Source organism: Phaethon lepturus, unplaced genomic scaffold (assembly GCF_000687285.1).
Source record: "Phaethon lepturus isolate BGI_N335 unplaced genomic scaffold, ASM68728v1 scaffold495, whole genome shotgun sequence".
Lineage (NCBI taxonomy): Eukaryota > Metazoa > Chordata > Aves > Phaethontiformes > Phaethontidae > Phaethon > Phaethon lepturus.
In genome coordinates, this window is record NW_010538125.1 from 29096 (window position 1) to 54216 (window position 25121).

The following is a 25121-nucleotide window of genomic DNA, read 5'->3' on the forward strand; positions in this document are numbered from 1 at the left end:
TCACCAATATAAAACATTTTTCAGCAAAAGAATGCAGCCTACTTAGATATTCCTAGTACACACTGCACAAGTGGTTCAGCACATCTTACTAAACTGATATGATGTTAAAGTCTCCTGGGCAATATAGAACAGATAAATCCTTGGCCACTTCACTGTATCCAGATGGTATCAGGCACCAAAAATATTTATTTGGACTTGATCTTTTGAATAGCACAGTCTTCAAAACATGCTTGCTGGAGGGTATAAACACATAAGCATTTTCTCCAGTTGCAATTCTTGACTTAAACTGCTCCTTCCCTCACTCACTAGCAATGCCGATGTACTTTTTGCATAGCTGTGCTGTGAACTGCATCAGTGAAGTGATCCAGTAAAAACAAAACTGCTTGCACATGCAACTTCTCCTAATTTTGTTTCTGAGGTGGTACCTACAAACAGCTCTAGCTCAAGACCAAAGTTAATCAACTTTGCCACCACATCAGTATTTCTCCAACTGCACTCTGAAGGTGTGAACTATACAAGAACTCTGTTAGTACCTCAGAAATGCGCCGCTCCCTGAAAAGCCAACATGCTACACATTACAGCATAAGCCAGCTACTTCCTCTTATTTTAACCTGAGGGGATTTTAGGAAACACGCACAGGCTCTAGTTTTCAAGATAGCCTTCTATCGGATACAACTTATTCATACAGTTCACTGTAATGTTCACATGCTATGTATTTTAAAGTAGAAAACAGATGTGTGTCCTTTTGCTACTGCATTTTGAGACACCTGGGCCACGTTTACGAAGTGTTTACAGTCTAGTTCATATAAAATGCATATATACAAAGCTTCTCTTGTCATCTTCTGTTATAAGAGACCAGTAGAAGTTTTCTGGTATCAGAAACACAAGTGAAAAGAACAATATCAGAGATTTTCTTCAGAATAAATGAACTTTAAAAAGTAACACCACAGAAAAACCCCACCTTCCCCGCAAAGGTTTAATTCTTGGTTTTTACTTCAAGTCCCTAACTGAAGTTTTCCAAACAACTTAAATTCATATTTCATTTCTTAGCTAATCTTCAGCACACAAGATGCTCTACAACTAAGGACTTGTTTCACTAGATAAAGCATCTCACACAGGTTGTATATATGTGTCATATAACACACTGAACATAGTACAAGAATGAATTTACTGCAACAACATGGAATTTAAAAAAGTCAAAGCCAACAGTGTGCAGAGTTATTTTTTAAGTATGGGAAAGACTAAAGGAAGTGAAAGCAAGTTTTAGCCAGATCAAAGAATGTTTTGAAGAAAATCCAAAATACTCTGACAATAAATGGTATTAAGTCTCTGGAAAAAATGCACAGATGAAAATAAAAAGGCCAAAACAAGCTGAAAGAAACAAGAACACAGAGGGGAAAAAACTACAATACCTCATCCCCCATCTGTGGCACAAATGGGCACCGACGAGGAACAGTGTCTGTAATCCATGCTGAAGGCAGCCATTCTTCCAGTGTCAAACCGTTTTCTGTCAGAACTCCTACGGCCAGCCTCTGAAGAAAATGCACTCAGAAGATTAATATGAATAAACTAACATCTGGGTAATCCTTGAATTTTGGGAAGTGTTTTATTAAAATCAACTACAATTTCTTTAAGTATACTTAATGTAAAAAGGAAATTATTGCCAGTGTGAAGATAAACATTACTTAACTGCTTACAGTAACACCGAGACCAAAAAACATTAAGATTCTTTAAAAAATGAGTTTTTAGGTTGGGGGGTGTTTTTTTGAGGTTGGGGCGGGGGGGGGTGTCTTCTAACAAAGACTGAATTTATTAACACTCCAAGTAACTATGTCACATACCCAAAAAGATAAAATTGAAATATGCCATTCTCCTTAACCAAACTCACAGCTGCCTTGGCCCATAAAACACTACAACTATACAGCTGCCTCCAATTAAGAAACCCCACGAGATGAAAAGGAAGATTAATAAACAGAGGTAAAGCATGTGGAAATGACCTGGATTGGACACATCCATGTTACCTACTTGCATATTTATACAATGTGCTGTGGAACTGCATTTCCAGATTTTATGTCCACAACATTCATCTGTAAGAAACAAAGCTCACTGCAGTTGCTAGTCCTAAGTGCACACTGCATGTCTATACCTAATAGGCCAGAAAAAGCAGGATTCTGTACAACCACCCAAGCAAAGCTGCTTTGAAATTAACAGCATCTCATGCACGTATAGAAAGCAACCCTGGATGGTTGAACAGAAACCCACTCCGTAGAGCCACTGATCCTGCATCCTCAGGCTGCAAGCAGGATACTCCAAGTGTTAACCCCACTGTAACAAATTCAATTGTGGTTTCACCAGGATGGGACCTGCTTTGAGTGTACCACTGGAGCATTGGTGTATACCACAGGAAAAGTCATACGCACAGTTAAAAACAAACAAACAAAAAAAATCAAAACAGTACATTACATTAATCACTGACATAGAAGCACCATGTGGACGTTCAGGTTCAAGCAGGTCTGTCTCGTGAAAAACCGATGAGAGCGAAGTCTGTCTAGCTCATTGGTAATTATAGGAAAGTAATAAGAAGTAGCCTTTAAACAGGAAATCTTCCCTTATTGTAACTTCACACAAAAATAATCAGTTTAAAATCCTCTGGACGCCAAGCCTGAACTCAGGCCATCACAGTTCATCATCAGGAAGAGACTAGTCCCAGTGAATTTGTGTAATCATTTCTGAAACTCTACTAAATCCCTTATTACTAAGTTCCACAGCCTGATTACATGTTCAGGTGGTTTGGGTTTTTTGTTTGCTTTCAGGGGGTAGGGGCTGAATGGGGAAAGGGCTCTTGGAGCTTCATATCTGTGTCACTGTGTGGTACATCTCACTGTAACAAAGTAAGGAAAGAAATCATTCTGCATTTATTCATTTCTAAACCATTCATAGTTTTATAAAAGCTTTATCATCTCCTCCAGACTCTCTCCCTTCTAAGAATCAGCCTCTTTTGTGTCTGCCCCAAAGAAAAAATATTCTGTACCCTTTGATCTTTCTGGGTGCTCCTTTCTTGCCCTTCTTCACTGCTATATCATTTTTTAGATTGATTTTTGGCAAAGAGGGATTAGAAATGTAAGGACTATTCAGTATCTCGACAGTCTATGCATTAATAGAGAAGAATAACATTCCTCCTCTACTCCTTTCTTAATTCCTAAGTTTCTGTGTCTGGCTACAAAGATGGTCTAAACTTCCTTCCTCAATGGAAAGCCCCAATTTTGATTCAGGTTCAGGAAACAGGAAGACCTTTCTACCAGTAAGGACTGTGAGCTCTCTGCCCAGTAAGGAGGTAGAATCTCTACCACAAGAAACTTCAAAGACAAACATCTATCAGGAATGTCAGGTATAATTAATCCTACCTAGGGGCAGAGGGAAGAGGGATGATTTTCTGATATTCCTTCTAGCCTGATCTTTTCTCGTGATTCAAGAACAGACCAGGTCATCTTTAAAAATCTGAAATATCTAAGTCCGATATTTCTGGAATCAAAGACCTCCTGCATCACGGTAACAGGGAACAAAATGGATGCAAGATTCCCAAAGCACTCAATTCAGCTTTAATCTGAGAAGAAATACTAGGCTGTCAAACAGTATTATATTTTATGATAAAAAGCTAAAGTAGAGCTTTCAACCACTAAAAACACCCCCAAAAACCAGTACCTAATTTATTTTCCTGATCTCACACCTTCTTCTGGTTTCAGACTGTGTAAATACCAGGATACTATTAGTATTGACACTACAACCAACAACTGCATACAACAAACAAGTAGCCTAATCAAAGAGTAAAGACTACCACCTAACATCCTGCATGTCTTACCAAAGGTTCACAGTAAAGCTGATACTATGCCAGCCTGCATATTAAAACAGCTGTTTTATCAGTCTACTTTCTAATGAGGGACAAAATGCTGAAATAATGATCTTAAGGAATGCTAAGGACTCCTAATCTCATAAATAAACAAAATACAGTTATGCTGTTACTTAGACGATACAGTTGGTTTCCTTGGGTATTACAAAAATAGAAGCTATGAGCTTACAAAAGCAATTAGTATCTACCAGATAGATTACTTCTGGTCTCTGTAAAGAAAGAATGAAGAACCCAAGTTTTCTGATCTAACAGTTGACTAAAAAAAAAACAAGCCCCCCCCCAAAACACATCACACTGAAAATAACAGAAGTCACTAATAATTTCCATGTACTGATATAAACTGGAATGGCATGGTTGTATCAGAAAGCAAACAAAACAAAAAGACAAAAATAAAACTGTGATCAAGAGAAACTCCCTTTGATGGAAGTATAGTGGCAACCATAAGGCAAATATACATTGTGAAATTGATAGCAAAAAATTGACATGATTGTGCAAACGTAAAAGAAGTTGCAATTAAGCAGGAAGACAGTCAGTACAGGTGAAAAAAGCCATCAATACTCAATACATCCACATAAGGGAAGTTTCTGGTCTGAGAAAAGATGGTGTTAAAGACATTAAAAATGCTTCTTAAGTGACATGCATCATATTTAGAAAGTGTATCATTACAGTAATCTATCATTTGACTTACAAGAGTCAGTAATTATCATTTATTACTAGTAAAAGTCATGATATGCTTTCAAATTAGACAATATTAAGTTATGTATATAACTAATCATTCATCTAATTCTTTCTAAGACAGGAGTGAGCATCCTGTAATATAAAAAGAACATCTAACCTTTTGTTTTCTCTCTTTGGGTTTCCTCTTCTTTGGTGATGTCGATGGTCCATCTTTCTCTTCAATCCCTTTTTTCCTTTCCTTTTTAATTTGCTTCTTTTGTTTTTCAGGTCCTTCTTCATCCTCTGAACTACTTTCTGCTTTCTTTGTCTTAATTTTAGGAATTTTCTTTGGTGGTTGCAGATTGATTCCTGCATCTGCTGTCCAGTCAGAATAATCACTAGAGTAGTCACTATGTATGATATGCCAAAGAAGAAAAAAAAAAAAACCAAAAACAAAAAACCAAAAGTTAAAAAGCAATTCAGAGTGCACTGGATTATAGAATACAACCCAATACAAGAATATAGTTAACATTCTAGATAATCACAATATTTTAACAGTTAAAAACAGTGCCTACAGCCCTATATTCTATCTACAATTTAAATGGTAGTAAACCAAAAGCCTTGAGATTGTTCAGTCTTGTAAGCAGCTTAACTTCTAGCATCACTACAAGTAAATCCACTGTTCACTTGGTCATTTCAAGATGACACATGTTGAAGTCTGGATCTTGTTCTCAGGACTTCTGGTTTTGAATAGCTTTGAACAAAAGTTAAAAAAAAAAATAAATCTGCTAAAGAAGAAACGAAGGATGGGTTGAAGCTACCTCAATCTTTGCTCTCTAATTTCAAACCAGGGGTGAGCAGAGGCAGTCACACATCTCAGACTGACAGTCATAGGAAATGGCTACCACATGCCCGAAGCATGTGTGTGCCTGCAAAGAATAACCCTCCTGCAAAACCAATCAGAAACTATTCTACTTTTGGCAAACAAGGATGAAACCTTCCCTAAGTTTTAGTTATATAGCTGAAAATGAAATCCTGCAAGTTTTAAGTTCTTTCTCATCTTTTCTTCTAAATGTGCACAAGTTTTAGTTACTACTAATTAACTGTTTACAGAGAAGTTTATTTAAAATTTGTCAGGAGGACTGTCTCTGTAAGGTATACTGTCACTTACCTAGAACTGCCATCACTGTGCCATGCTCTTTCGTCATCTTCTGATGTTCCACCACTGGCAACAACTACTTCTCCTTCCTAGCAAGGTGAGAAGGGCCAGGAGAAAAAAAAAAAAAGAGTTTTCTTTAGATCTCCAAAAAGTTATAATACATGACAATATGACTAAGACTCTTCTAGGCTTTATGTGTGCTATAAACTTATAGCATTATAAAAGCTTTGTGTCATTAAAAAGGCACTTTAGTTTGCAGATACTTACTTTACTTTAATGGACTTAATTAAAAGTAGTAAGAAAATATCTATGCTTGGAGAGATGCACAGTGTAGAGCAACATTTTTTTAACATATAGTCAGTGGAGACCCAAGTGCTTCTCCATCTCTCTTTAAAAAGGCTAGCTTGCCTTTTGAAAATTACTTCCAGCTCTTTTTAATGTAGTATTTCTACATTTTTTCAATCAGTATCAAACAAAAACCCCGTACAAACCTTACATACTCTTATTACTCATTTCTCCACTGCAGCTACAGAAGCACAGAATGGTTGAGGCTGGAAGGGACCTCTGGAGGTCCAATTATCCGATCTCCCTGTTCAAGCAGGGCCACCTACAGCCAGTAACCATACTGATAGGCCATATAGGCCATACTGATTAGGTTCACAAATAAAGGCAAGATTTAACACTGCACACATATACTTTGCAAAATGCCCTTACAAAGGAGCATTTCTCCCTTTTGTCAATTACTTTGTAGTCAAAACTAAATACATACAACAGCATGTGAAAACCTGATTCGTCAATTTTTAAAAGAGGTAAAAGAAAATGCACAATGAAAAACGCAACCTGAGTTTCCATTAGAAACAATGTTTAATTAGCTGAAGTAGGAGCTTAATGAGTAGAAATGAAATACATGATTGCTTCATGAATAAGGATCTTACATCTGAGGAACTGTGTCCATTTTCTAACTCTTCAGCAGGCCTTGCAGTTTCTTCTACTGCATATCTTGTACGGTAGTTGTGCTGATTAGCTTGCTGTTTTCTTGAGTCATTAGTGTCTAGTAAATGATCATGAGAATGGTTCTGTGAAGATACAAAAGTTAAAATTTTTAATTTTTGAGTATACATTTTATTAATACATAGCATTTTCTTTAATAATAGTACTCCAGGAAGCAACTGTTGCAGTAGCAAAAAAATACAAGTTTCAACATCACAAAATTCAAAACAGGCCACAAGTCCAAAACTAAAGAGCTGCTCAAGAAAACACTGCACGTGCACAGTTGAATATGCAAGCACCAAGCAGTTCAGCACATTCTGGAAATAATAAAAAGATATAATAGAAAATTCTGATCTTGACTTATTAAAACTTTTCATTCTCTACAAGGTACACATTGGTTAACTACTGATAGGCTAAGAGCTTGTAACAGCTCAAAATTACTCTAAAAATCACCATCAGAGGAAAGGGACTCTTACAGAGAACACCAGAGTATGTTATTTTGCAACTCGGGAGTCAGATCTATTAGAAGAGATAGTCATACAGTAATACATCCCTTAGCATACAGAGATGATTGTTACCAAGTAAAGGCCTTTAAATGGCAAGATGGTGCATGGAAGAGTTCAAATGAATGAGTCAGTTGGAAAGAATCTGAGTTCTTATGAAGCTTAGAAAATGAAATAAGGCTGTAATTAAGAAACACTTCACACTGCTGCATAAAGAGATTTCCTTCCTCCTGTAGAATACACATGATGCAAACACTTGCTCTCAACACAGGTGTACTAGTCCCCAACCCCCAGCAAAAAAATCAAGAGCCATGATCTCATTTCAAGAGTTTTATGCTAATTTTTTTTGTATGCATATTTGAACTTCATCCTAGCTCAGACCCAATGAAATAGTTTCTGGACACATTCCCAGATGCCACAACAGGAGGTACACTTCCCCAGTACTCTCCTTCTTCCATAAAGATATGTAATATAGTAGGTGTTGATATCATTGAAAAAACAGGCCCAGAGATGAAGAAAACAGAGCTGGAGCAAATCACAGAAAGGTACTAATATTATCAGCCTTATAGGGCAGCCTGCTTGTACCTATTCCTCTTGGATTTTCTTCTTTTGTAAAAAAGAGAAAGTCTTTACTGTCATGTATGATGGAAGTTGATTCATGAGGTTAAATTTTCCCATTGAGGAAAAAAAACAAAACACTGTTTGGTGAAAACCATGCTAACATTTGGCTAAGCAGCAGTAGCTAAGATTTGTTTGTCCTTAGCCACAATTTTCCTTAAAATGCAGAATTCCGGTAGCCAGAGCTTTTCTCCTATCCTCCCTGTTAAAAGACACACACCTTTTTCAGGCGTGACTGTAACAGTTCCGTAGGGTAGGCCAGCACGCCAACCCATACTATTGTGTTACAGTATTCACCAAAGCACATAGGACCAACACGAAACTGCTCTATCCAGTTGGCACTGTGTTTCTGTTGTTCTGTCCACTGAATTCAGCTGGGGAAGCTACCACTGACAGCACATCTACCGGAGACCTTCTAATGGGATTGCTCAGCAACCAGCATTTTAACACTGCCCAAGACTCTTGAGACCTGGGGCATTCCTTCAAATTCAAATTGGCAGCCCATAACAGATCTTCTCAAGCTGCTCTGACCAGCTCCAGCACAGCTTCAAGGTCACCCTAAGGCTACTGGCTGAGCCCATCACACAGCCTTCTGTTCCTGAGCCTTCTGTTGCTGCTTGCTTCTCGTCAAACTCTCAAGATTCATTGCCAAAGCAGAGAGATCACAAAAGCCAGCATTACAGCAACGTGCTTCTGCTACTGAATTAAGAGGGTTTTTTTATAAAGCCCATCTGGCTCCTAGCATCATGAAACACAGGATCAGGAAGCATGGACAACAGAAATGGAATCACGTAAGCCCAATGAAACAAATTAGTCAAGTATCCTTTACAATAGTAAGGACATATTTTGCAGAAGCTACATTACAGCCTGTCTTCTCTCTAGAAACAGACGACCTAAAAAGTTAAATCCCCATTTTCATTCAGAGGTGAGATTTCTCAAATGGTTATTATAAATACAGCTTTTTCCCTACTTATACTAGAACTACGGATCCCCGGAAAACTGAAGTGCTTTGCATTACTCTCTTTGGTTTTGGAAACAGTTCTTCTCTTTTGGCAGTTCAACGCTTGAGGGGAAAAAACACCCCCAGACTCCCCACCCTCAATCACTCTTTATTGGAACCAAGTAACATAACCGTATAAATATTGGGCCACGGTGACACGAAAGGATAACAAACTTCTTTAGGAAAGACGCAGTGCCAAAACAAGAATGGCCAAAAAAACCAAAAACAAACCAGAAGTGGTTATCTGTGAATGACAGAATGGCTGAAGTTGGAATGGACTGGATGTCACCTTGTCCAACCCCACTGCTCAAGCAGGGACCAGAAAAGGAACCATAAGGTATATATCTTCTACACCTTGCCAAAAAATGTATTTTAATCACTCCTATTCAACATAGCTTTGCCAAAATCTGATGAGAAGCTGCAGGTCAGGCAGATCTTTATTTATTTGGGGGAAGGGTGGGGTTGAGTGTGAAGGTTTGACTAAAAAGATGAAGTATTACCAGATTTTTCTGACAAAATGGAATGCATCACCAACATTTTCAACAACAACTGAGGAAACACAGCTGATGGTCTTTTTTTTTTCCCCTCCTCTGAACATATATCCTAAAGAAAGAGCTTGAAATTGGACTCTCAACTCTAATGGGAGGCTTCGAAACAAAGCCAAGATAACCCACAATTTGAGGTTCAGTCATCACTTTCTCCCTCTAAATAAACTTTGATGAACAGTCATATATGCTGACAAGTATCTTGTATCATATCCAAGGCTTCCAGTCAGTATCAGAGCACATCTATAGATATATTAGAAGTTACGTTGCTGTCAGAACATTTTTCTGCAAAACACAAATGGTGGTATTTCCTGTATTTGAGAGGGACAGATACAAACATGTCATCTGGACACTGCTGAGGCTCTTTGTAACACCATTCGTGAAAGATACAGTAGAAACTCAGTGGTGTCCTGACAACTTGGACCACTGCATGTTGCTGTCCTTAAGACCCTGACTCCACCAGGAAGCATAGCTGCGCTGTGCTTTCGTAACAGGGCTGGCAGCAATTTTGGAAAGCTTTGGCTGTAGCAATTTCATAGTATTTCTTCACCAGCAGTATCTATTCTTTAGCTGAAAATGGTTCCTCTTTCCTTAAAACAACAGGGATTAGCTTCTATTAGAAAGTTAAGAAGGGGCAGGGCACAAGCATATGTCCAGTATCTGAACCCCAACATTAAACAGATGCTCACAGCCTCTTTAAGACAAAGAATGGAAACTTCAGCTTTTTTGTCTGCATATGCTTTTCACAACATTACATTTGAAATGTTAGGCTGAAAAAAGTCAGTTTGCCAAGTAGCCTACATAACTGTTTTCATTCTTGACTAGGTGTACTATTTAAGTTATTCAAAGCAACATTTATCTCTGAACTTAAATTTGTCCGTACTGAATTTCAGTTCTCATTTTTCTGGAAAGGGATACTTTTGCATTACTAAGGTCATTAATATATACCTTTGTCCAAGTTTAACATTCTTCAGTGACCACAAGTTCTCCCCAGATGATAAATACAACAAATCCCCCAAGCTGTTAGTGCACAAAGCAGTTTTTATTTCACAGAATGGTTGAGGTTGGAAGGAACCTCTGGGTATCATCTTGTCCAACCCCCCTGCTCAAGCAGGGCCACCTAGAGCCACTTGCCCAGGACCATATCCAACTTCTGATTATCTCCAAGGTTGGAGACTCCACAGCCTCTCTGAGCAGTGCCAGTGCTCAAGTCACCTTCACAGTGAAGTGCTTCCTTACACCCAAGCAAAACGTCCTTTGTTTCTGTGGTTTGTGCCCACTGCCTCTTGTCCTCTCATTTTCTCTTTGACTAAAGAGCATCTTTCCATATTCTCCTCAAGGCTGGATGAGTGCTTGTAATTACTCAGTTTTTTACTCTTACCACATCACATACATGTAAGAAATCGGTGAGAACCGTTCCAAAAGCAGTGGAGATAACAGACACTAAGTGCTAGTCTCTCAGGTTTTAAATTATTTTCATCTTAACATCTTGCTGATTTACCTGGAAGTGATGTCTAAACAACATTTAAGCGGAAAAATAACTACTTTTGAGGAACACAGCTGAACTACCTTCAGCAAAACAACGCACACATTTCTCCTCACCAGTTTGTTAGTTTACAATAGTCATTTGCACCTGTCACCATAAAGGTCTATGCTTACTTTTGTCCATCTATAATAATCTCCAATCTTAATTCTTTGAAATTTCTGCTTACAATTTCCACTTAATAGTAATTAGAAATATTTCCATTTTTGTCTTCATTGATTTTTTTTTTTTTTAAACTAGGACACACACCACATCAACCCTGCAGCATACAGAAATTTCATGCTTTTTAATATTTATTAAAATGCTCTGTAATCCCAGCAGTTTAATAAACTAATACTCTAATTACTTGGACTGGGAATATTTATCTAAGCATGTTATTTGTCTTACTTCTCATCTTTGGAATGCTCCTGAAAAAAAGATATAATTCGAAACACAGTTCCACATTGAAAATGCAAAAATTCCAATGCCACAGTTTATCCTCTGTCATTAAGGGGTTTTGTTTGTTATTGGCTTTTTTCAAAAGTATTTTGTTTAGTAACTATCAGAGAAAACCTTATTCATCACCAATGATTTTGAAAGTCAAACTGAGTTCTTCATTCGACATTCAGATCAGTGATACCAAATACTATTCAGGTCAAAATACCCAAGCTTTTAGGTTCTCTCACAGAACTCCATTAGTCCCTGAAGCAATCACATAACTACTTCTCAGTATGACCTGTGTCAAAGAAATGTGGGTTTTCTAACTTTAAATATCAGAATGCTTAATGTAACTTCCATGGAAGTTGCAGATATTGTTAAAGAACAAAGACTGAGCCATAATTCTGTACTACTTTTAACATAGCCCATAATGACCCTGGAATAAAAATTAGTAATAGGACTTTGGAATCTCCTCAAGAAGTAATTACAGCTGCTCTGTTATCTTCCTTACTGACCTACACTTTAGCTTGTAATCTAAAACACTAACATTTGTTCCTGCCCTCCTTTTCATTTTACTTTTGTATTTTTGACTTCATTCAGTTAGTAGGGAACAGAATGAATTTTATCATTATTGTATGAATGGAACTGATAATTTTCAAAAATTGATATAAAAATTAGTTATTTCCTACTGGTATGAATACAATTTGATTTGAATATGAGGATAAAGTTTTCATACAAGCCCTGTTTACTCTGTTCCCAGACCAGGTGACACTACTGTAGAACAACACACTTCCCAGAATTCTTGACACTGTAATTCTTAGTTCTACAGATTACTAGAAGACAATGTTTTCCACTGCATTTTGTTTAATGTGCTCCCCATCTCTTCTAGATCATAAATTCTCTCATTAAGCCCTTAAGAATTCACTATGCAACAAAAAGGACTGTAGTCTCACAATACTACTCTAACATAAAGTAGAAGGTATCAGTATCAAAACCTACTGCATGCACTCAAGGAAAAGGAAGCTGTACACAGTGCTTTTGAGTTCTATGTTCAACCTAACAGAGCTTTTATTTAAAGGCACATAGTCATTGTAAAGAAGAGCAACAGAAGAGCTGCTATAATTAAGTTACTGATTTTTATTTCAAAAACTGTAAAAATATCACAAGACAGTTTCTGGAGTGCAGTCTTGCTTCTCTTCCCAGGTGTTTTTTTGATTTTATTACGGACACTACAGAAGATTACAATTCCAATTCACCATTCCTACTGTTCAGACACTACTGAGCAAAAGCATTGCTCATGCTAACCATAAGCAACAACAAAAATTGCTAAAATCTGAGCAGTTCATATAATCGGGAGACTCAAGTCACTTGGGATCAAGCACCCTTTTCTTCTTGCAAATTTACTTATTTAAAGCCCATCTGATACCTACTCATTTTCGAATCCCTCTGAGATTTATCTCAAGGGATTTGAATTAATGTACTTAACAACCTGAATCCTGGAAGAGACACATTTAACGAAGAATAAACTATAGAAGTATACGACTTTTTTGTCCTAAGATGCCATGGAAAAGCACCCTTCTTAAAGCTTACAGGATCTTTTTAAATATTCTGAAAGTGTGACTGAACTCAGCAAGAATTTCTACATGGAAAATTTACTGACATACTCAAGTGCAGAGACCATGACTGTCTGCTTTTTGCTGTATTTCCTTAGGATGACGGTGGGAAGTGACTAAAGGATTTACCAAGTTCTCTCTCCTTCACATTCTGGGCATCAGAATGCAGATCACAGACCCTCCAAGGACCGAGATAAATGAAGGACACATTCTTCTCTGGCTAAATATATGAAACTGAAGGTTTTCCCAAGCTGGCTTTTGCTCTGAAAGATTTTTAAGGGCATAAATATCCACAACAAAATTACAGGGCTCAAAAGGATCTAGTGCTACCTTTGAAGTTTGGAGACAAAAAAATTTCTCCTCTGATTTTTCAGAAACATCCATATGAAGTTTCTTTGTTTCAAAGATGCAATAAAAGCAATTGCTGAAAACAAAATGCTGGACCAACTAGCCTATTTTGTTATTTTTATGTGCTAGCAATATTTTAGGAAAACTGTAACCCAATTAGAAATTTAAGGGTAAGTTGGTAGGAATTTACAGTATCAGGAAGGATCTTTTGACTAGGCCATAGCTGAAGGGAAAAAAAAACCCAAAACCTTGAGCAGTGCAATCATTTAATTAAACCAGAAGAAAGACTGTAATTCAGCACCAAAACACATCCCCTCAAGAAAAGAAATAACTTTGTTAAAATCAGAATTTCTGAGGGCCATTTTCTATTATTCCCAAAGAGAAAAATGAGAGTTACCAAGATTTCTGATGTCCTGGTATTTCATTTATAAGCCCTGCCATGGCCACCTCCAAAACCTAAGGGGCAAAGAGCTGCGTCTCTATATGTACAAAAACTGGAGATAAAGTGAACAAATTTTTTTTTTTTCCAGTTTATCTTGGGCAAATACACTTAATGCTGGCAATTGCAGCATTGAAATTAGCAAATGTCAGTAAAATTTCTTAAGATAGTAATGCATACAATTTTAATACAAGAAAGAAACTGAAGAAAAATTTAAGAAATTTAATAAAGAAATTGAAAATTATTAGGGGACTGTTTGGGGTGGGGGAGTATTCATCTCAATTCTTTTCAAAGTTTTACCTTGGTTAATTATGAAAAAAGAATCAAAACTGAACATTCAAATTTAGTATCAAGTAGAAAATTGGCCATCTCAAATTTACTCTTTCTACTGCATATAAAATGAATTCATCATTATGAAAATCTACAGAAGCACTACTAAGCATCCGAAATTTACTTATTTTCAGATTGCTTTCAGTCTCGGTCACTTCCTCTCCAAGAAAGTGAATAATAAACAGTACAGGCATTAAGTATGGTACTCTATCATAAAGTTAAGAGCTGCACAGTCTTTTGTATACTTGGTCTTAATATTTCATTTTTTTATTTTTCCACCTTGAACCCCCTAAGTAATTTTTACTTTTCCGTGGACAATTTGCATGCATTCTTGAAGGCCTGTATTTTACTAAGCTTTTGATAAGGGTAAAATAGTCTCATTTAGAATAAGTGTACTACAAAACTCAAAGCATGTGTTCTCCTCTATGATTGCTTAAAATCTGCTTCCTTTATTAGAATATACAGTTGGTTATGTAGCTAGAAAAGCACAGATAAGCATGTGAGATCATAGAATCATAGAGGTCTTTTCCAACCTAAATTATTCTAAGATGATCAAGTCCAGCCATTAACTTAACACTGCCAAGTCCACCACTAAACCAGCACCACATCTACACATCTTTTAAATAACTCCAGGGATGGTGACTCAACCACCTCCCTAGCCAGCCTGTTCCAGTGCTTGACAACACCTGCAGTGAAGAAATTTTTCCTAACACCCAATCTAAGCCTCTGCTGGTGCAACTTGAGGTCGTTTCCTCTTGTCCTTCTGCTTGCTACTTGGGAGAAGGACCGACACTCACCTCGCTACAACCTTCTTTTTTCAGGTAGTTGTAGAGAACAATAAGGTCTCCCTTTAGCCTCCTCTTCTCCAGACTAAACCACCCCAGTTCCCTCAGCCGCTCCTCATAAGAATTCTGCTCTAGACCCTTCATCAGCTTCATTGCCCTTCTTTGGGCACACTCCACCACCTCAATGCTTTTCTTGTAGTCAGGGGCCAAAAACTGAACACAGGATTCAAGGTGCAGCCTCACCAGAGCAGAGTACAGAGGGATGACCACCTCCCTACTTGTGCTGGCCACACTATTTCTGATATAGGCCAGGACGCTGTTGGCCTTCTTGGCCACCTGGGCACACTGCTGGCTCCTACTCAGCCAGCTGTCGACCAGCATCACCCGGTCCTTTTCGTCCAGGCAGCTTTCCAGCCACTCTTCCCCAAGCCTGTAGCATTGCATGAGGTTGTTGTGACCCAAGTGCAGGACCTGGCACTTGGCCTTGCTGAACCTCATACAGTTGGTATCGGCCCATCAATCCAGTATGTCCAGATCCCTCTGCAGAGCCTTCCTGCCCTCAAGCAGGTCAACACTCCCGCACAACTCTGTGTCATCTGCAAACTTACTGAGGATGCACTCCAACCCCTCGTCCAGGCCATTGATAAAGATATTAAACAGACCTGGCCCCAGAACTGAGCCCTGAGGAACACCACTTATGACTGGCCACCACCTGGAATTATCTCCCTTCACCACAACTCTTTGGGCCCGGCCATTCAGCCAGTTCTTTACCCAGCGAAGAATATACCATCCAAGCCATGAGCAGCCAGTTTCTCTAGGAGAATGCTGTGGGAAACTGTGTCAAAGGCTTTACTAAAGTCTAGGTAGACAACATCCACAACCGTTCCCTCGTCCACGGGTGAAGGGACCCTTGGTCCTGACCAAGGCAGGTCACCTTGTCACAAAATGAGATCAGGTTAGTCAAGCAGGACCTGCCATTCATAAACGCATGCTGCCTGGGCCTGATCACCTGTACATGCTGCATGATGGCACTCAGGATGATCTGCTCCATAAGCTTCCCCAGCACCGAGGTCAGACAGGCAGGCCTGTACTTCCCTGGATCCTCCTTCCAGCCCTTCTTGTACATAGGAATCACATTTGCTAACTTCCGGTAAACAGGGACCTCCCCAGTTAGGCAGAACTGCTGATAAATCATGGAAAGTGGTTTGGTGAGCACTTCCGCCAGCTCCCTCAGTACCCTTGGATGGATCCCATCTGGCCCCATAGACTTGTTTGTCTAAGTGATACAGCTGGTTGCTAACCATTTCCCCTTGGATTACGAGCACTTCATTCTGCTCCCTGTCCCTGTCTTCCAGGTCAGGGGGCTGGGTATCCAGAGAACAACTGGTCTTTCTGTTGAAGACTGAGGCAAAGGCGGCATTAAGTACGACAGCCTTTTCCTCATCTGTTGTCACCCTGTTTCCCTCATATCCAATAAAGGGTGGAGATTTTCCGTAGCCCTCCTTTTGTTGCTAATGTATTTAAAGAAACATTTTTATTGTCTTTTACAGCAGTAGCCAGATTAAGTTCTAGCTGGGCTTTAGCCCTTCTAAGATGCATAGATAAAACTAACGTCTAAAAAAACAAGACAGAAAATGACTTTTGTAAATATAGAATATACTTCCCTCACATTTTCTTACCAGCACAAAGGCATAAATTTTTTTTGCAAGTTATATGAAACACTAAGTCAGTTATGACAATTTCATTTTTAACACAACCCATTCCCTTCTATTTCATCTATCCTGGTTTCCTCTTTTCTGAAAAATGCACTTCAGCTCCAGCAAAAAGCATGACTTAGAAATATCCCATACAAAACTGCAATACTATTATTAGGGTACCATGAGAGAAAATACCCCAATTCTGTATTTGGAGATGTATTTAAATGTGTTAAAGATAAGAAGTATGATGAGTTTTAATCAAACCTTTCCACAGAACAGTATGTCAAACAGTAGGCAACATTAGTGACATGTATTGATTAATAGTGTCAGAATCCTTACAGCAAATCAGGTCCCTGAGACCAGATTCACAGGGCTTCTCACTTAGGAGGTTCTAAAAGCAATCCCCATTGTTTATTGAGAACATACTGAAACATCAGTAGAGACAAGCTTCCCCATTCTGGGGAGGCAAACAAATGCCTGTACACCTGTTTTTTAAATTTAAAACTGAGAAGAATGTAAATTTATGTGGCCTAACATATTGAGTTAAATTTTATGCTTCTTACTGAGATAAGGTACAAGTGACTATTTACCTTAGAGAAAGCAGGTATTTTGTTTTCTCTTTGAATGTGACTCATTACATGTTTTCTTTTCTCTTCTGATCGATATACCCTTACTTCTTCTTCTCCCTTTGCTGTTCTCCATTCCTCCTGCCTACTGAAAAAAGAAAATTGAGATGTTAACTTTAAAGCAAAATACTACAACTTAGAGGATCTATTCCAAATCAAGGAATAAATGTTGAACATTTATAACATTCTTTGAACAGTACTTCTCTTTACAGTCAGAATGTGGCTTCAAAGTTACCCTGCCTGAACAAAGTAAGATGTCAATCTTATTTCAAACATAAACTGCTCTAGTTTTTTGATTGTGGCTAATAGGGTTTTTTGACTTACTGATGTAAGTATTCATCACAAGAGTTAATTACTGAATGAAATAATTTTCCAGTTAGGAAATTAAAATTCACCTCAGGCACCTAATGCATTAGGTCAGTGTCCCAGCTGTAAAACGCCATATAACGGCAGGAACAAATGGAGTTAAAATATGCTGTTATCTTATGCTACAAGTCAGAAAACATTGAGGCAGCCAGATCCCATTGCATATACAAATTAAATTACTCTGTTATTTGTTAAATGGTCAATTTTTATTCACAATACTTCTGTAATTCCAAGATTTTTCAAGTGATATGCAAATAACAACTGATTTCAAACTGAACCTGATTTTGTAAGAAATGAGACCACAGAACAGATAAATACCACACAAATAGTTCTATGACAATGTGAATTCAAAAACTGTTGAATTTAATGAAGTTCACCAAACTAAGATTCGCTGCAAACTTGGCCTCTGCTTACCTGGCCACACCAGAAGACAGTTCAGGCACTACAACCCTTCGACTCCAAGCCACAAGGTCCCGCTCAGTGGCTATTTCACTTCTTGGTGCGTTGCTATGCATCTGACGCACACCTTCAATTTGTCCACTACGTCTTAACCCTATATTTGGTGGTGAATGTACTTCCGAGGTAGAACTTACAGATCCTAAAAAGTCAAAAAGTGATAGCTGTACCTGATCTGAAATTCTAAGGGAAGCATTTAAAAAGAAAAACTGAAAGGAAAAAATAATTTCACTTGATTACTTCTAAAGAGGTCAAATATTAACTGAATCTAACTATTTCAGCAACTTCTCCAGTCACCACAACACACATACTTAAACAGCTACTGGGCTGCAGTACTCTGTTTCAAAATTCACATTCAAAAGGAGCAGCTGTATCAACAATCTGAAGTGAAGCAAATGTTTCATTGGTTTGCTTTTCTTTAAAAATGCTGTTGAAAACATTTACTGCACTCTATATCTGTATTATAAAACAGTGAGCTACCTCACTGAATCCAGTGTATTCCTTAAAACAGACTTCTACCTTCAAAAAAATGAAGCCCCAACACTGGAAATTATTAGGAATCCAAGCTGTAAAAATTTACAGACAAGGAACTGAAATGGTCAAATGAAAAAAAAAAAAAAAAGCCAACAACTGAAAAACCCAAACCCAAAACTAAATAAATAAAAACAACCACACACACACATGCAAGATCTTTCAAACACCTACACTGTAGCAAAATTTCAACTTTTTCCGCATCCTTCCACACACAAGCTATTCTTGCTTACTCAGGTGGATTGCCTACAACGCTTTTTTAAGTGAAGACTACCGTGTAATCTAGTGCAAGACACTGAAACATGTACTGAGAAACAAGCAGCTCCTTCCTCTTTTGTCCCCCCATCTCCTTATTTGAGACAATTCAGATTTCAATCAAGTAGACGGCCAATTCCAGATTAAACAGTAGGATAGTTACTTCTAAGGGAACACAGCTGCTGCAAATTCCCTGAGTAAGCAGACAGTAACTTTAACAAAGATAAACTTGTAATGTTAAGAATCCTGAGATTTTGCACAAAGGTAAAAAAGAGATGGGAAAGCTGCATTATTTTCTATGGCTCCATATCTCCTTTCTAGTAGTTCAACAAAATACACAAATCACGCGATTTAAGTCTTCCAACTCTGAGCTGTTTCAACAGAAAAGCCACAACACTCATCCCCAAGTAATCTACCTCTGCTTATCCGGCTGGTACTACTGGTTCCTGCCTCCCCAGAACGTCTCTGGTCCTGCTCTTGCTGAAGTCTTTGAATCATGCTATCCAACGGACTAACTTCCTGATTTGCTTGTTGACTAAGAACTTGATTCAAACCTGCGAAGCAAAAATATACAAGAGAATGACACACAAATGTCGATTTGAAGAATGAAATATTACAAACAGCTCACCTACGTTTTAGCTTTGAAACTTCTAAGTACAGTGTATAATCAAATGTGTAAGTATGGGTTAATGCATATTTTTGTAACAGCTGTTCTTTAACAGGGCAACTTTTTTCTTAATACTGTGAGCATTATATTTTCTGGAGCAAGGTCAGGATGATCACATGCTACTCCTAATAAAAGTTTAAATTGGATCAAATGCCAGCAAGTCACAGAAGCTTAATAATAGAACTGTTTGTCAGTTTAGTCAATGTAAACTGTTCAAATGCGTGCTTACCCTGCCCCAAATGCATTATAAAACACTCTCGTAAATGCATTATAAAACGCTTTAGTATAAACTTAAATGAAAGAACTACATCAAGAAGGTCTAACTGAATTAGAAAAGAATTATCTATACGGGAAAACAGCAAGTAGCAAAAACGCTTGACTGAACTCCACATAGGCATAAGATTAACACAGGTTAAGTAATGCTAATTTTCTTTGGTATGTAGAACAGCCAGGAAACCTCCTTTTGGGTAGGGCTCTTGAATAAAAGACAGGAAATAGTTCTCACAGAAGTGATTACAAAGGTGATAACACTGTTTCTGCGCAGCAAGCAAAAATACAGCATGTAAGCATAAACACCACAAAACCTCTTTTTGTAATCACTATGGACACACAACAAGTAAAAGAGGTATGGAAAAAAGGCAAGGGTTACAGTACTGATTTAAAAAGGAAGTCAGATACCTCCACATGGAATAGTTAAGATGGTGAAGTAGTGGGAAGCTCTGGTCAAGACAAGCAGAACTCGCAAAACTTTGTAATGAGGGATGACAATGTTCAAAGAAACAAGCTATGGAAATTATTTTTCCAACACGGTTCCAAAGAGATATCATAGTATAAACTGCACTTTGCAAGATCAAATACAAGGTATTACAGTAATTTTGCTATGAAATGAAGAACTTTGATTATGTGGCTAGAGAGAAGCAGCCATCTCTTAATAGATGATGGTACACAGAAAGAACATAAATATTTGAGATAGTGCTCTCAGAGTTTCAAGGGTACTGTAGTTGAGGTCAACTCCCTAAAGCAGCAGAAGCTTGAAATCATGGAATGAGCTCTGGTATAACCACAGCTGGATGTTTTCTGACTCATGTAGTGAGACAGATTTATTTGGTGATGTCATGAGCAAACATACCATCTACTGAAACAATGGGAAATACTACTATTAATCCAAGAATGATCTTAAATAAGGAAACTGCTACCTGAACAAAATTAATGTTTTTATGTATCTAGCTTGTGAGATTTTGCCTTTGAAAGTAATAGCAAGTTTTTTAAAAAAATGAAATAATAAAGACATTGGTATATATTTGATATTTTCAAAACATTTGGTTTAAAGGAGCTTCACGTACATCTAAGCAGTAAATGAAGCATGACTAACCTCAATTCCCCCTACTCTTATAAGCCCGTACAGAAAACTTAACAGGAAATAATGTCAGTGCTCTGAGGGAGATCCATCAAATCCCACAACAAAGTTTCAGAAAGAAATAGAGCTTCATTAGTGGAAGGGAACATATAGAATATATGAACACAGCATAGCTCTGCATAAGAGTGTATATATTGTTGCTAAACTGTAAAGAGGTAGAAAAATGTCTTCTGTCTCTCCAAAGATCTCTCTGGCTCTCTGTCAGCCTGGCTGATGGCTTCCTGCTGTTAAACAAAATGCTATAGACATCATCTTCCTACAGGCATTCATGTGTCATGCAGCCAAACCATTAAATTTAGTATTGTTGGGTCTATGTGCAGAGTCTAACTTGTTTCAAGCTATTATACTGGAGAATTTCAGAATGTCATGGGTCCAAGCTGTAACTGTAACAACAAAGTAAAACTGCATCCTTTCTCGGAAATCAAGTTTTGCTTCAAAACTACTAGCTAAAAAGTTAGAGATAAAACTTGGCATATATTCACCAGAAAGGATTTTTTTCCTTCTTACAGTTGCTTCTCTGGTAGCATTTCTTCCTGTAATTTTGGAGGATATATGGAAATGCTCCTTAAAAATTATTATTTAAGTATTCAGTGGCTTGTAATCATCAGGTCTACAAATGAGGATAAAGAGAACTTTTGGTAACAACAGTGTCAGTTAACCTTCCTGGAATGTCTGACCCACCACAGGCTTCAGTATGGTGTAAGTCACTATTTACAGGCACAGTCAGTTTTTCTGCATTTTCTAGAATACCCAAATACTTAACAATGCTTACCTTGAAAACATTTAAAGCTACTTTCACCAGTCACTGTTTGCTCATTCATACGAATATTGAACTAGTGACACGTAACAAGTAGGCATCGTTTTTACATCCTCACCCACATGGACCACATTTAGGCAGTTTCCAACAGCCAGCCACTGGCCCAAAATATGCACATTCCTCCCATGTTGTGTGCATGGAGAATACAACTTTTGAGGAACTTCCTAGATTTTGTATCCTCATCAAGTCTTCAGAGTTCTCTCACCAAACCATCAAAGCTTAAGCTGAATGACTGCCTTCATCTATAGAGGAGAATTTTGCATGTTTCAGGTGTCAGAATTCTCATTTTTCTCTTGTAGGTGTTGCCTGTTCCAATGGATCTGTGGAAGATCAGTCTATTTCCTACATTTCCTGAAGTAGGAAATCTTACCCCAAAGAGATCAACTGAAAGCTCATTCAGCATCGTGCACTGTTCAATAACAAAATGAGCTCCAAGCCAACTGGCGTTGTAACATCAACTAGTACTGACTTGATTGATGACAATACTGTAAGTGAAACTGTCACAAGCAATCAGTGCCAACGACATTGCAATTCTTCCACACTACATGAACTACAATGCCCGGAAATGAAGAAAAAAGACAAAGTGAAAGGGAAAGTGTAGAACACCTGAAGGTAACTAGATAGGCTACTGTGTACTGAAGTTAAATTTTCCGTACCTGAAGATGTCACTCCCATCTGAGGGATAAGCTGTTCCTCCCTGCAGTTCTCACGACCAGGAACTAGCCTTTGATACCTTGCAGGATGAGGGTTGCCATCCACATCAACCAAAAAAGGGGGAGGCATAAGGTGTGGAGCCTGCTGTGTCTGTTCATCCAGGACAAAGTTGTTGGCATCACGGATAAGGGGCCGATAATCACTATGAAAGAACATCTGATCTGCTATCTGTAAACAAAGTCATTTTGTAATTTTTTTAAAGAACCTATTAAAAAAAAACATACAGAAGATAACTGCCAAAAGTATTTTTAACAGTGTTACTCATGGTCCGTTTTGCAAAAACAGGGTTATAAGATGATCTGTTTATCTTAGTTTAAAGGGGAAAATTTAATGACTTCACGTTTATCCCCCACCCCCGCCCCCGTACTACTTCTCTGTATTATAGTGCAAGGAGAATAAGCCACATGTTTGAGGGTGGGAAGCATTTAAGGAATAGGGCAATATTTAACTACTTGAAGACGTTTGACAGAACACAGCATGGACATATTAAATAGGTTACAAATATTCTTCTATACTCCAAATATATGAATATATATTCTGATAATGAGAACTGTGTCACAGATGTACAAGCTATGGTGTAGGAAGAAGAGCAATACGAAAATACTTATCACATCATGTCATTGCCAAATATTGCCAAATATCAGTAGCCAAACATATCTAGCATTATTATAAAAACATATATGTGAAAAAGTTCCAGTAGATAAAATAAAGCTGATCTAAAGTTGAATTCTTCAGGCTCCATGTTTTCTTTTCTATTTCAGTCCACCTGCTCATAATTTATTCTAGATGACTTTCCACAGACACTCAAGACTAAGGAATTCTTTTGTCCAAATAGTATGTATAAAAGGCTTTTGCTCCATCCCTCGCTGGTATCTCAATATTGTGCAATCAGAAAGGTACTAAACCACAAGGAGAAACGAGAAAGAGAACACAAGACAAGCTGACACATTCCAACACTACCTACTGGCTAGCAAACCCCTTGGCAGCTCAAGTACTCAGTTTAACTCTGAACAAGTAAAACCAAAATCATAAAATCATCATTCACACAGATTAGATTTCCAGTGCAGCACAAAAATGATTAAACAATTGACTCAAGGCATAGAGATCCCCCAAAAATCCCATCTTAGGTGTTCAAGACACCTAAGCACCTATTTGAGCATGGACAGAGAAATGCCTGAGTTGTCACACAATATACTCTGATTTCTGAAAAGCATGCTCGATCATGACTAATCGATAACATAGTTTCCAGTAACACCTTATGTAGAATTCAGTAAGGCAGAGGTTATAGCATCTGCTCAGAGGTCTGGTCTCTCAGTAACAAAGTCCTCCTGTCTTGGATGTGAGAAGACCAGGAAGAAAAAATGATGACAAACATCTGTTAATTACAACATCAGAAAGTGCCTTCATGCATCCACATGAGGTGGATAAAAAAAGTTTTAAAATATCGTACAATCATGGGATCTGGATCTCCCAAAACTTCAGAAAAGTAACAAGAAGAAGATTGGAAAGATGCATGGAAAGATGCATTCGCAAAGATTTACTTCAAGGATTCAAAAGGTTACCCTTGCAAAGTGCGTATGGACAAGGTGACATCCCAACAGCAGTAAGAAGCCCTGACTGGCTGAAGTCGTCTTGTCAGATTCTCTGTTAACTTAACAGAGGCTGAATGAGAAAAATACAAGTACTTTCCTGCGTCTGACTGACAGAATCAAGGCCTGCTTAACAACTTTGTTCCTTCAGCTCAAATACATCAGTATGGTAAAGATGCAGGTCCTCTCAGAGGACTAGCGATTTTCCCTAGAATCATAATAGTAGAGTATCCAGTACTTTCACCTAGGGTAAATTTTCCTATTAAGTACTTCCCACGCTGATAAAGAAGAGATTCCAATGGCATGTCATACAGACTGAGAGTTTCAATGTGCTATGTTGTCTGCATCCCAGGTTTTGTAAGCAAAGGGAAGATATGAAAATCCTTCCCTTAGATTCAGTGACCTCTACCAGAATAGTCTGGGGTACAAGATCATGAGGGACTTCTTTGCAATTACCTTCCTGCATAATCTGTACTGCAATCAAGTATAGTAGAGAGAGTAAACAACAATTTTTTTACTCTATGAGATAAGAATGGCATTTCATGGAGAACCCAGGCTCAGACCAACTCGCAGGTGGAACACTGAAATGTCCCTACTGGGACCCAGTAAAACAATCTTATCCTCAGGCTACTCCAAGTCCTGAGAAAAATCAAAATAATTAGACATTTTGGAGAATCTTAAATAGCTATGTTAGTACTTTTAACTGGTTGTCTGCTGAACAATAGGAGCTATTTCTTGATATACTATTAGAGATCAGATTCATGACAAAAAGAAGATACTACACCACCATCAGGACATATGAGTCTTCTCTACGTATGACTTCACAAACCCAGCTCGGGTTTCAGCAGGAAAACTTTCCACAATGTCTGAGCTCTACAAATAGACTCTCCTTCAGTAACTACACTACACATTCAGAACACTTAGTTTCTCCAAAAGGGCACACCTACACAAATGCAAAGAGATTTTCCCCACTACTGCACCAATCCACCACACAGGAGCCATCAACTTCCAACAAAGAACTGTGGTTTGGACAGTCTATAGGAACTAAAGCCTTAGAAAGCTCAGAGATCTAGTCCAATCTAAGATTTAAAATCAACAGAAAGGTTCCTTATGCTTTACGACAGTTAGGCAT

At 38.0% G+C, this 25121-nt stretch overlaps 1 protein-coding gene across 1 annotated transcript in view; it reads right to left on the reverse strand.

Moving 5' to 3' along the window:
- Window positions 1-25121, reverse strand: part of PHIP (pleckstrin homology domain interacting protein) — a 52220-nt gene that overhangs the window by 23279 nt on the left and 3820 nt on the right. The window contains exons 3-10 of the mRNA XM_010286662.1: window positions 22343-22568; window positions 19202-19339; window positions 17958-18141; window positions 17142-17265; window positions 6659-6799; window positions 5736-5812; window positions 4743-4974; window positions 1413-1532 (exon numbers count right to left, since the gene is read on the reverse strand). Coding sequence (XP_010284964.1) covers window positions 1413-1532; window positions 4743-4974; window positions 5736-5812; window positions 6659-6799; window positions 17142-17265; window positions 17958-18141; window positions 19202-19339; window positions 22343-22568 — 1242 coding nt within the window. The remainder of the gene's footprint in view (window positions 1-1412; window positions 1533-4742; window positions 4975-5735; window positions 5813-6658; window positions 6800-17141; window positions 17266-17957; window positions 18142-19201; window positions 19340-22342; window positions 22569-25121) is intronic.